This window comes from Sturnira hondurensis, unplaced genomic scaffold (assembly GCF_014824575.4).
Source record: "Sturnira hondurensis isolate 20B ecotype Veracruz unplaced genomic scaffold, ASM1482457v3 Scaffold0002638, whole genome shotgun sequence".
In the NCBI taxonomy this organism is placed as follows: Eukaryota; Metazoa; Chordata; class Mammalia; order Chiroptera; family Phyllostomidae; genus Sturnira; species Sturnira hondurensis.
This window is the reverse complement of record NW_028075269.1, coordinates 182,790-195,489: the sequence shown is the minus strand read 5'-3', so window position 1 is coordinate 195,489 and position 12,700 is coordinate 182,790. Positions and strand designations below refer to the sequence as shown.

General features: G+C 41.1%; 1 protein-coding gene and 1 pseudogene across 2 annotated transcripts in view; one reads left to right on the top strand and one right to left on the bottom strand.

The window, feature by feature from the left end:
- TSG101 (tumor susceptibility 101) overlaps positions 1–12,700 on the top strand; it is a 37,456-nt gene that overhangs the window by 4,046 nt on the left and 20,710 nt on the right. For both annotated transcript variants that reach the window (XM_037040356.1, XM_037040355.1), the window contains exons 2-4: positions 6,913–6,997; positions 8,805–8,870; positions 10,539–10,702. In XM_037040356.1, the coding sequence (XP_036896251.1) occupies positions 6,913–6,997; positions 8,805–8,870; positions 10,539–10,702 (315 nt within the window). The remainder of the gene's footprint in view (positions 1–6,912; positions 6,998–8,804; positions 8,871–10,538; positions 10,703–12,700) is intronic.
- LOC118983219 (transcription factor BTF3 homolog 4-like) lies at positions 2,647–3,602 on the bottom strand (annotated as a pseudogene).

Here is a 12,700-nt window from a genome sequence, read left to right as displayed (position 1 = left end):
TTGGGGGAAAATAAGGAATTCAGTTCTGATTATATTAAATTTGATATTCATTCCATACCCCAGTGTAGCTATCAAATTGGCAATTGTGCATTCATGTCTGGATTTTAGGAAAGGGGTTCAGACTGGAATTTTAAAATTTGGGACTTATCAGCATATAAATGGCATTCAAAGCTGAGAAGGAGATCACCAAAGGAGTGAATGTAGCTAAAGGGGAGCAAGGACTGAGCCCTGGGGCTTAATAATTGGAAGAAGGGAAAGAACGAGCAAAGAGAGAGAAGGCACAGCAGGATGTGGGGGCTAAAATTTAGGTGGAAAAGTCATGAAAAAGATAATAATTTCTAGATCAAACTACTAATTGATAGGAAATACAGAGGGCATAGGAGCATATATGTTAAACTACACCAAGGCAATGCAGTTAGCAAAGGGCTAACTATGGGAGCCTTTATAGGACAAATGAATCAATTTCATTAACAGATACCAGTGGTACAAATAGAAATGGGCCCGTAACCTGATGAGTAGATAAATAAAATGTGATATACTTAATAATAATGGCATATTAGCCATAAAAGGAATGAAGTACTGATACATGCTAGCACATGGATGTACCTTAAACACATGCAAATGAAAAGAGTCATAAATGGCCTCATAGTGTATCATTCCATTTATATGACATGTCCAGAATCCTCAAATTGATAGAAACAGAAAGTTGATTAGCAGGTGTCTAGGGTGAGTGGGGGTGTGGGGCAGGTGAAATGAAGGGGCGGTTGCTAAAGGGCACAGGTCTCTTTTGGGGTTGATGACAACATTCCAAACTTGATTGTGGTGGTAGCTGCACAAGTCTGCACTAAGACCACTGATGGTAGCCGTTGATGTTCTTCGTGTCTGTAAAACTTGGGAACCGTATAGCTGATTTACTTAGTCCATACCAGCTTCCAAAAACCAGAAAAGATTTTAGTTAGCATCATTCCCTGATGCCTTGTCAAAGTTTCCTACAAGATCTGTAATGTCCCCCTCCTCCTCATCCATGTCTGCTGGTTTTGGTGGTTCGCTGTCCAACACTCGCTGAGGAGAGTGTTCAGCAAAGGTAGATGGCTCCATTGAACTTTATATAATTCCCTTTACATTTGTGGATTATATCTCAATAAAGCTGTTACCAAAAAAGAGGAGTGGAGAGAGAATTTATAGATTCAAAGAGCCCTAAAAGACATTTTAACAAAATACAGTGTGTGGGTTTTATTTGGATTTTAATTCAAACTAAGAAAAAAAAAATGTGACATGGATGAACCTTGAGGATACCATGCTAAGTGAAAAAAGTCAAGACAGAAAAAGTTAACAACCATATGATTTCACTCATCTGTGGGATATAAAACTGAAAGGAGTAAATGGATAAACAAGAAAAACAAAAAAAACCCCCATAGACAGCCCTTGCTGGCGTGGCTTGGTCGGTCGGTATCCTGCATACCAAAAGGATGTTAGGGGTTGGATCCTCAGTCAGGGCGCATACCTAGGTTGTGGGATCGGTCTCTGGTTGGGGCATGTTTGGGAGGCAACCATTCGGTGTCTCTCTGTCCTATTCCTCTCTCATTCTCTCCCCCCACTTTCCTCCCCCCTTTCCCCCTTTCCTCTCTCTCTCTCCTTTCCTCTCTCTCTCTCCTTTCCTCTCTCTCTCTCCCCTCTCTTCCTTTCTCTCAAATCAATAAACATTAAAAAAAAATTTTAAATCTCATAGACACAGACAACAGCATGGTGGTTATCAGAGGGAAGCAGGATGGGGCAGGTAGTAAAAGGTAAAGGGGACCAAATATTTGGGGACGGAAGGTGATGTGGCTGTGCGTGGTGGGCATACAGATCCTGAATCATAGAAATGTACACTTGACACCTTTATGATCTTATTAACCAGTGTCACCCCAATGAATTTAATTTGTAAAAAGGGAAAAAAACCATGAGTCTGCATATTTGATAATATTAAGGAAATGGTGATTATTTGAGTGAGATAATAGTATTGTGGGTTTATTGGTCTTGGCTGGTGTAGCTCAGTGGATTGAGCACGGGCCTGCGAACCAGACGATCGCGGTTCGATTCCCAGTCAGGGCACATGCTTGGGTTGCAGGCCAGTTTCCGGCAGGGGCCAGTTCCCTGCAGGGGATGCACAAGAAGCAACCATACATTGATGTTTCTTTCCTCTCTCCTTCCCTTCCCCTCTAAAAAGATAAATAAATAAAATATTTTTAAAAAAATAGTATTGTGGGTTTATTAAAATGTAACAATTTGTTTAATTCTACTGGGGAAGGAAGAGGATCAATAGAACAGTTTCTGATTTGCTTTCCCCTGTGTGCACATATACTCACCTGCATACATAAACACCCCCCCCCAAAATACCCCAAGACAAAAAGAAAAAGGAAAAATCAAAAATCAAAACACCTCAAACTGCACCAGGACTTCGTATTTTGACCAAAGGGATAGATCCTGGGAGGACATGCAAAATGCCGAATCAAATGACTGAAAATGCTCAGCAAGCGGCATTATTAATGCACAGAGTAAATGACTGAACTGGTAGCCGTTGATGTTCTTCATGTCTGTAAAACTTGGGAACCATATAGCTGATTTACTTCAGTCCATACCAGCTTCCAAAAACCAGAAAAGATTTTAGTTAGCATCATTCCCTGATGCCTTGTCAAAGTTTCCTACAAGATCTGTAATGTCCCCCTCCTCCTCATCCATTTCTGCTGGTTTTGGTGGTTCGCTGTCCAACACTCGCTGAGGGGAGTGTTCAGTTAACTTCCTAAGACTTGCTAAGCTGTCAGCACCAAGCTGACTTGCTACTCCAGGAAGCATTTCGGGGATTGGTTTGCCTTCTGGGTGACTGGTAATTGCAAACATGTTAGTGGAAAGGGAAGCTTGGGCTTTGGGATTGTTGAAGTGAGTAACTCTCCCACAATCTTTAATTATGTTTATCTCTTCCATACCAAGCTGTATTATTCACAGCCAGTTTTTTTTAGAGAACTCTGAAGTTTTTTGTCATCAACTATAGCTGTTCTGTGTACCACCTTCTCTCTGAGAGCTGTACCCTTGCCCCTGTCCTGACCTGGGCCTGAAGTCTGGCTAACTTCTCGATTTATGCTGTTGGTAAACCCAAAGCAGGGAGGGTCCTCCACTCCCACCAGCCCTCAGCAAGAGCAAGATGGCTGCCTCAGTGTGTGGATTTTTAATGTTCTTTTAAAGAAACATACTAAAATAAATGGTCAGGGAACATGCCTGGGTTGCAAGTTCAGTCCCTGGTCAGGTCATGTATGAAAGGCAACCAGTCGATGTATCTCTCTCATGTTTATGTTTGTCTCTGCCTCCTTCTCCCTACCTCCACCTCTCTTTAAAAATAAATAAATACATGTAAATGAATAAAATCTTAAAAAATAAATAAAGAGACTAGAAACAGCAGTCCAAGTCAGCAAAGGTAGACGGCTCCTCAGAAATTTTTGCTATAAAGGGGACCTGAGAGTATAGTTGTAGTTGGGGGGAGGGAGGCGAGGAAGGTCAGGGAAGGTTTGTGTGCCTAAGACAGGAGCAGTGACACTACGTGTGTGTGCCAATAGTACTGACCCCATAGTCTCGGGAAGTTGGGGCTTCAGACAGATGAGGACAAAAAATGATAAATAGATGCTAAAATGGACCTGGATTTGTTCCCTATTTTTCTTGCTTTTTCTTTCTTATTGTTTATCAATCTTTGCACTAATCTCTGAAATTTCTCTGACTTTACATTCAAATCCTTCTATTGAATATTTTGTTTCTACTCTTACATTTTTTAAAATATATATTTTATTGATTATACCATTACAGTTGTTCTATTCCCCCCCTTCATTCCCCTCCACCCGCACCCTCCCTCTCCCACCATTCTCCCCCCCTTAGTTTATAACCACGTGTCTCAAGCTCTTTAGATTCTATATTTCCCCCACTATTCTTGCCCTCCCCCTATCTATTTTCTACCTACCTTCTATGCTATTTTCTGTGCTTTCTCCTCCTCCCACTCCCCTGTTGCTAACCCTCCATGTGTTCTTCATTTCTATGGTTCCACTCCTGATCTAGCTGTCCTCTTGGTTTGCTTTTGTTTTAGGTGTGGTTGTTAATAACTGTGAGTTTGCTGTTCTTTCACTGTTTATATTTTTCATCTTCTTTTTCTTATATAAGTCCCTTTAGCATTTCATATAATAAGGGCTTGGTGATGACGAACTCCTTGAACTTGACCTTATCTGAGAAGCACTTTATCTGTCCTTCCATTCTAAATGAAAGTTTTGCTGGATAAAGTAATCTTGGCTGTAGGTCTTTGGATATCATGACTTGGAATACTTCTTCCCAGCCCCTTCTTGCCTGTAAGGTCTCTTTTGAGAAATCAGCTGACAGTCTGATGGGTACTCCTTTATAGGTGACTGTCAACCTTATCTCTTGCTGCTTCTAGGATTCTCTCCTTCATTTTAATCTTGGCTAATGTAATTATGATGTGCCTTGGTGTGTTCCTTCTTGGGTCCAACTTCTTTGGGACTCTCTGAGCTTCCTGGATTTCCTGGAAGTCTATGTCCTTTGCCAGACTGGGGAAGTTCTCCTTTATTATTTGTTCAAATAAGCTTTCCACTCGTGGCTGTTTCTTTCCCCCTTCTGGTACCCCTATAATTCGGATGTTGGAACGTTTAAAGATGTCCTGGAGGTTCCTAAGCCTCTTCTCATTTTTTTGAATTCTCATTTCTTCCTTCCTTTCTGGTTGGATGTTTTGTTCTTCCTTCTGGTCCATTCTATTGATTTGAGTCCCAGTTTCCTTTCCATCACTATTGGTTTCCTGGGCATCTCCCTTCATTTCAATTAGTTTAGCCTTCATATGTTCCTCTAATTTGTGACTATAATCAACCAGTTCTGTGAGCATCCTGATAAACAGTGTCTTGAATTGTGCTTCTGAGAGGCTGGCAATTTCTCGGTCGCTTAGAGTTATTGGCTCTGGGACTTTTGAGTTCTTCTTGCACCATCTTTCGGGCTGTTCGTGCCTGTTCCGTAGCAGGATCGGAGCCCTAAGGTGTTCATTAGAGCAGGCCAACTAAGTCACTGGGTTGTGACGTTGAATGTGGGGGCGGGGTCAACGAGGAACTATGGCGTTTCGTCCCACTGCACGCAAATGTGCCACAGCTGTCAGCCCTCGCCCCCTGGGGCCTGCGTGGTCTGTCTCACTGTGCGCGAATGTGTGACCGTGGTCAGTCTGCCCCACACCCTGACTGGGTCCAGCCTGCCTGCGCGCCTAGGTCGGGGGATCTTTCCTGCCCGACCCTGCTCTGCTGCTGGCTCCGCCCCTCTTATCGTCCCGATGAACGGTTAGTGGTTGTCGGACTTTCATGTAATTCAATTTTCTGGTTTTTGGATGCGTCTTTGTTCTCCGGACCTTTGTTGTATTCAAACTTGGTTGTGGGAGAAGGCACAGTGTTTCCACCTATGCCTCCATCTTGGCAGAAGTCTCTAGTTCCTACTCTTACATTTTTTATGTCCAAAGTTGTTTCTTCTCTGTGTGTCCTTGCACTACAGAACAGAAAGAGTTCGTCCACCGGGCGCTAGCAGAGCTAGACACTAAACCCTGAGAATTGCCATGGAGAAATATTGGCTGTTTTGATGAATGGTGCCACCCAGGAGAACAGGAAGCAGATGCTCAAAAGTCCAAACTTCCCAGTGGCATTTCGGTTACAAATTATATAGAGCACAACCACAAGATACTTTGGATTAGGGTTTGGGTTCATGCTGGGAGCTGATTGGTCAGAGGTGAGGTAAAGGTAAATCTTTTCTTCAGGTCGAGAACAGTTCTGAATTCTTTTCCAGCCCAGAGTCGCTTGGTCCTGTGGTCCTGTCTCATGGGAAAGTAGCCAGAGGGACATTCCATCTGTGAGCTCAGGTCCTGAAACCTAACCTAGGACCTTGTGATCTTTAGTCAGGTCCTGGTTACTATCTTGTGCTGCCTTGGAGACTGCGGATTATGGGGGCGAAAGTTTGGTCTCTGAGTGGGTATACATATAGAGAGAGATGGTTTCTAGAGCTAGAATTTAAAACCGAATTTAAGCCAAGACAGAAGAAGCCTCGGTTTCACTTGTTTCATGGATACATTGTCATTTCTTTTTTCTTTAAAGTTATTGATCCTATCCTTTTTGAAATTTTCTTATGCTTCTTGAGTCATTTCTGTTACTACTTAGTTTCTTTTCTGTTTGTTTTGGTCTCTAACATGCTTCTGGAGTCTTTCTGAATAGCTAACTGCCCCCTTTTAGGAGAGAAACACTGAAAGCTGATGGAAAGCTTTGTGTGCCTGGGTGGAGTTTCTCAACTGGTGAGCTTCTGTATACAGTGGTTTGATCAGATGGGGGTCCCCATCTTCTGACCTCCTAACCTGCCAAGAGCAGTAAGCCAGGTTCCTAGTTTTCCTTTGTTTCTTCCTGCCCTTCCCCGCCCCGCCAGGTTCCTAGTTTTCTGGAGTTGAGTGGTACAAGGCAGAAATGTGAAAATACAATACAGCAAATGATAAATTGCAAAATAGTTGGTATTGACAATACATGCTGGAATTTGAAGGAAGGGGCTAAAAGGAATTCTAGAAAAGGATTCATTAAGAAAAGGGAGAGAGATGTGTGCTAGATTTTTGAGACTGATGAAGATTTGATTTGGTAGAGGACCATTTAAGTTGGAAGAAGAGCTCAAATGGAGTTAAGCAAAGGATTTGAATAGGTAGCAGGAGAGAAAGTTACTGAGGTTCTTCCAGGCTTTAATTAATGTTAGTGATTAGTTAGAACCATTATACTTTTAACAGTGTTATTGGGAAAATAAGATTTTAAGAAAATTAATCTAACAGTAAAATAGGTATGTTAGTTTTAAACTAAATTCTTATATGATTTTCCTTTCCAGTACAAATACAGAGACCTGACTGTACGTGAAACTATCAATGTTATTGCGTCATACAAAGATCTCAAGCCTGTATTGGATTCATATGGTGAGTTTACATAATGAAATATCAATTACTATACTTTGAGTTTACTCCTCTTGTTAATGATTATAGGTTTCCCATTTTCCTTTTTAAGATTATTGGTTTGTCCATTGTAGGACTAAACCTTCACCTAATATAAATATTGGAGGGACAGAAAATTACAACATCTAGTTGTAGCATCTTGTATTTGTATAGTTGTTAACAACTTTTTAGAAAGTACTCTAACATAGAGCTGTGCAAATTTAGGCCTAAAGGGGATATTAAAGATAGTTTAATTCATCTCACAAAGTATTACTGTAGCTGTAAAGAACGTTGCGGGGCGGGGAATTCTGTTGTTAAATTTGAGCAGTTGTAGATTGAACAAAATTCAGTGGGTTTCTTTGCAGCCATGTTACAGTGTTTCTCAGAGCCTTTAATGTGCTGATATGTTACACTTCAACAAGAGGGGAGAGAATACCCTTATAGTGTAATGTATCCTAAAGTTAATTACTCCCTTGCATCTCTTTATAGTCTTAGGAAGATATTTAGCAAAACGATATGCTGTTATTTTATAGATGAGGAAAACATTTAAAAATGTGATCCTTAATTCTGTAGAGTGCATAGGTGACAGTTTCATTATTGAGACAAAATAAACCTCGATTTTAAGTAAGAAATGACAGTACCTAATAGTCTTTTTGTCCCCACATCAGATGTGCCAGGGCCAAGGGCTCCTGTCCATGGTGAGGCCCTTGGCATGGAGGACAAGGAGCTGAATTTGTAGCTGAGACCCTCACTCTGTAAACTCCACTTATCCCCAGGGCTTTGAAAGCATCGGGAGAGGTGGGCGGCAGCAGAGGGCAGGCAGTCCTGGGTTTCCTGAACAGCAACGTCAGAACTGGGAGTTCCCTTCCAGCTCTGCCTCCTTCCCCATTCCGTACTGTGGTATCTAGATCTGCAAAAACCCCCGTGTTACCAAAATCAGTTTCTTTAAAAATGGCTTCAGTGGGGGAGAAAGTGGAGCTAGAATTTTACTGTGATAGTTTTTCTGCATCAAAAAGATCCCAGCATCATTGAAAAAAAATCTTACATAGCTTTACATGGCCAAATCACATCTAAACCATTGCCTCTATTGCTATCAACATGCTTTTAAAGTAAATAAAATCATACATTTTAAATAAGGTGGGGTTTTTAAAAGCACAAAATCAGAATAAATTATAGCGGGGTTTATAATTGTCGGTTCTAAGGCAAAGAACTAAGGTCAGCAGTACCGTGTTCTTGCACTTCACATGGCAGCCTTTTCCCGTGTGATGCACATTACGTGGGCCCTAATTAATCAGCAGGTTACGGCTCGAAAACCTGTGTGATGCGGCGTGAGAAATACTTGAAAGATACATACATGTTTGACTGTGGAAACTTTACTTTTTTTTCTTTTTAAAACTGGTTTATGCTATATTAGGATTGAGAATGATAGTAAGTGGGGCTCAACACATGGGAAATCTAAAATTTTATGATATTAGATGAAGGATGGTATCAGTTGATAGTTCTTTTTGAGTAATTTTACAATCATGCTAGTTAGGAAAACAGCTCATATTTACTGAGATTATGGTACTCACACCCATTTTCCCAAGTAATTCAAAGCATCTTTACTCACTCAAAAACTGATCCCACTGAGTGACTCGACAAAGGGCACTGTTACTGACAAAATGGATGATACAGTAACAAGTTAAACCGTTTCAAGGATACTAATGAGTTTTAACCAGCATTTCTAAAAGAATAGCTTATTGGGAACATCTATAAAAATGCTTACGTTTAAATCGTTGTTTTTTCCTTTCAGTTTTTAATGATGGCAGTTCCAGGGAACTTATGAACCTCACTGGAACCATTCCTGTGCCTTACAGAGGTAGGTGTCGTGTGTAGTTTATGTCTCCAGCATTGATGCATTTTGATGCACATAATACGTTGCCAAAGAGTTGTAAGTAACTTAAGCCTCTTTTCTTATGATTTTCATGACGGCATAGACATTTCAACTTCTGTTGGAATTGAACTTTATTTGGCAGCAGCTCCTAATATTTTCAGCATTTTTCCCTTTCTACCAGCATATATCAGTAAATGCCTCCTTGTGCTGGAAGAGTTTGAAGTTTCATAGAATCAGGGAATTTTAAAACTAGAAAGGGATCTTACATGCTCCTAATTCTGCTTCTCACCCCATTCGGACTTTTATGACAGTGAGAAGCTGCACAGTGTAGTGGCTGAGACAGAGGCTTTGAAGTCAGGGTAGTGTATAATTTCAGTTCTCACTGTCTGGTCTATCTGGTTTGTGATCATGGACATCTGTAACATTTGGATAATAGTGTCTGACTCAAAAAAATAGTTCATTGTGTGTAAAGGACTTAGTGCAGAGTCTGGTGTATAATAAACACATGTCAAAAGTAGCTATTATTTAAGGTTGTAATGTTGATGATAATTTCATACTGGATAATTACATCTTTGTTAGCCAGTTAGCCACCCTCTGCTGGAATACTTACAGTGGTAAGGGAACATTCAGTGTCATAAACGACTGTTCTGTTTTTGGACAGCTCTGTTTGTGAATTATTTCTTGTGACTTACTAAGACCTGTGTCTCTGTAACTTAGCCATTGCTTTCATGTAGTACCTGCTATGCATGAGGCATAGGGGATAAGGGCTATGTATGCAAAGATGAAGGATATACCTTCTCTGGAAGAACTTACACACATAGGGGAAATGGAGGAAATAAACAGAAACACATAGCTCTAGCTGGTGTGGCTCAGTGGTGTGAGTGCCAGCCTGCAAATCAAAGGGTCACTGGTTCGATTCCCAGTCAGGGCACATGGCTTGGGTTGCAGGCCAGGTCCCCAGTTGGGGGTGTGTGAGGGACAACCACACATTGATGTTTCTCTCTCTCTTTCTCCCACCCTTCCCCTCTCTAAAATAAATAAATAAAATCTTTAAAAAATAGATATTTATAATATTCTATAGCTGCTATAGAATGATAAAATATAAAGGTGCTGTGAGATTACCAAGAAGAATAAGACCATGTTGGATGATAATGGAAGAAATGATATTTGAACTTGGTATTAAAGGATGAGTCAGCCATTTATAACAGAATGGACATTTCAGACAGGGGGGGAAAAAAACATTTGATATATCTGTTGGAGTCCTTTTTCATTGTAGAAGTAGTTTTGGGTAAAAAATAAATCCAGAGTTCCAGAACTTTGTAATTACTTTACATAAAATTTACATGTATATATTTATATGAAGTGAAACCATTTCTAAGAGGAAACGTTGAGTGGGTTGGTTGAAAGATAACCCTGAAGCATGCCCGTACAGCGACAAGCACACACCGGCAGGGTGGTGATCAGTGAATCCTTAGTGCTGCTGGTGTGTTTTACAAACTGAAAATTTGAGAAACTGATCTTAAACAGAACTTTGAGATATTAAAATATTTGTTGCAATTTTTTAAAAGTGTTGCTTACTTGTCTCCTGCTTACCTGCTAAGCCATGCTGAAAAATAATAAAAATAGAGTAACTGAAGTTTCTTTCTCTCTCAGGTAATATATATAATATTCCAATATGCCTGTGGCTGCTGGACACATACCCGTATAACCCCCCCATCTGTTTTGTTAAGCCTACTAGTTCAATGACTATTAAAACAGGAAAGCATGTTGATGCAAATGGGAAGATCTATCTTCCTTATCTGCACGAATGGAAGCATGTAAGTATTATTAACAGTGTTCTGTGCATTTGTTGTATTTTATATATTTTGTTCACTGTCATCTGCTTTTTGTTAACACTCAGAGAGGGTTCCGAGGAGGAGATGAGCTCACACAAGATCACTTAGGCTGAGCTGGGTAACTGAGAAAGGCTGTCCACAACGAATATGGTCAGTAGCAGAGTGACAGCATCGTGGCCAACAGCAGACTGCGTATCTCTTGGTGGCTGCCTAAGAGTTTGATGGAGCTGGGAAATTCCTGTCAGGATGATGTCGTGGCCATCCTAACATTACAGCGCATGTGTGTTACTCACGTGTTTGGTCATACTGGTAGAAACAAACGACCACCTGCCACACCTGTAAGAGTACAACACACGGAGTAATGGCAGCAGGCTGTGCCACCTAGGTCTGTGTGTGAGTGCGCTCCGTGATGCTCACACAACGGTGGAGTCTCCAGACCACCCATTTCTCAGAATGTGTCGCCGTTGTTAACTGGCACGTGACTGTGTATCTTGTGTTTGTACAGAGCTTGGCAATGTACAGAATATGCTCAGTCGCTTTTATTTAAGTTGAACCTTTAAGTATAGACAGAATTCATGTAGTGGGCAGTACATTTAAAAAATAGTATACTCTTGGCATGTATTTGTGAAACTGTTCACATCTCTTTACTTAAAGTATTCCTGTCAAGCAGTAACAATGGTAGGAAACCTTTGTTTCTGACTCTGACAGTAAAGCCCTGTCAGACCAGCGTCCTATCAAAACAGCTGGTTAAAAACTGTTGGTAAACTCTTTTGTTGGTAAACTTTTCCAAACTGCTGGAAAAGCCGAACTACAAACAACAGCTGTGGAAGGCTTTGGAGAGCCATTGAGGCAGTCAGGACTCCAACGGCCATGATCCTCTAGTGAAGGAAACTGCGGGAGCTAAGCCAGCATTCTGCCAGTTTTCCCTGGGGGTATTTACTGATTCTCACTACAGGGCAAGAGGCAGAGGGCCTTAGCTAAGAGGCAAAGAAACCTGCAGGGTTCTAGCAGTTTACAGAGCTGAACAGACAACAGTTACTGTTCTGTCTGCCAGTACAGCCACTAAGTTAGAAGCCAAAATTTGGAAGAAAAGGAAGTTACAAAGAGATAAAACGATAATCTGAGTTTTCCTCACAAAAGATATGCTGAGTTCCTAAGCTTCACAGACAGGATGCTTAAAGCTGAGCAGAAAACCTCTGAATGCAGAGCCAAGTTCTCGGCAGTCTCAGGTTGAGGAGGCTCCAGGAGTTCGGAACTGTAGCACGGAAGCGGGTGCAGGTAAACATCCCAGGCTCTCGGTCCGTGCCGCCGCAGGAACACATCCCGAGAGTGCGAAGTCAGGCATGGTGAGCCTTACAAAACCCCAACCTTAAATAAGCTCAGTCCCCGATTATGTTGCTTCACAGTGTCTGCCTGACCTAGGATAGGTGAACCCTTGCTGGAGGAACATAATGTATAAACTCTCTATAAATTGTCATAAAGTGTAACCAGCATATAATTTAAAATTAACAAATACATCAAGAAAGAGAGAAAACAGGCAGTAGAACTAGAACACTGCCACCCCCAGGTAGCCCGTGTACCAGACGCAGACTTGGGAATCTTAGAGCTGGAGAACAGAATAACAAATGAAGAAATCGGCGGGATTAGTAGCAGATGGGACTCGGTCACAATAGAAAATCAGTGAACTGGCAAATGAATACTTTGTATTTTTTTAGTGTTATTAACCTAGGAATAAGACTTACAAAAGATGTACAAGTCCATTGTGGCGAAAATTTTATTCAAAGACATCACAGAAGACTTAAGTCCAAGGAGAGAGAACCATATTCGTGGAATAAGAAATGCTGGTTCCTTTCAAATTGATTTATATCCTAACAAGTTTTTGTTTCTATCTGTATTTGTTAATTTTGTGAACATGCTGGGCTCGGTGGCATGACATTTCTTCACACTGCTCAGAATGATGCACGATTTAAAGCTTTCAAA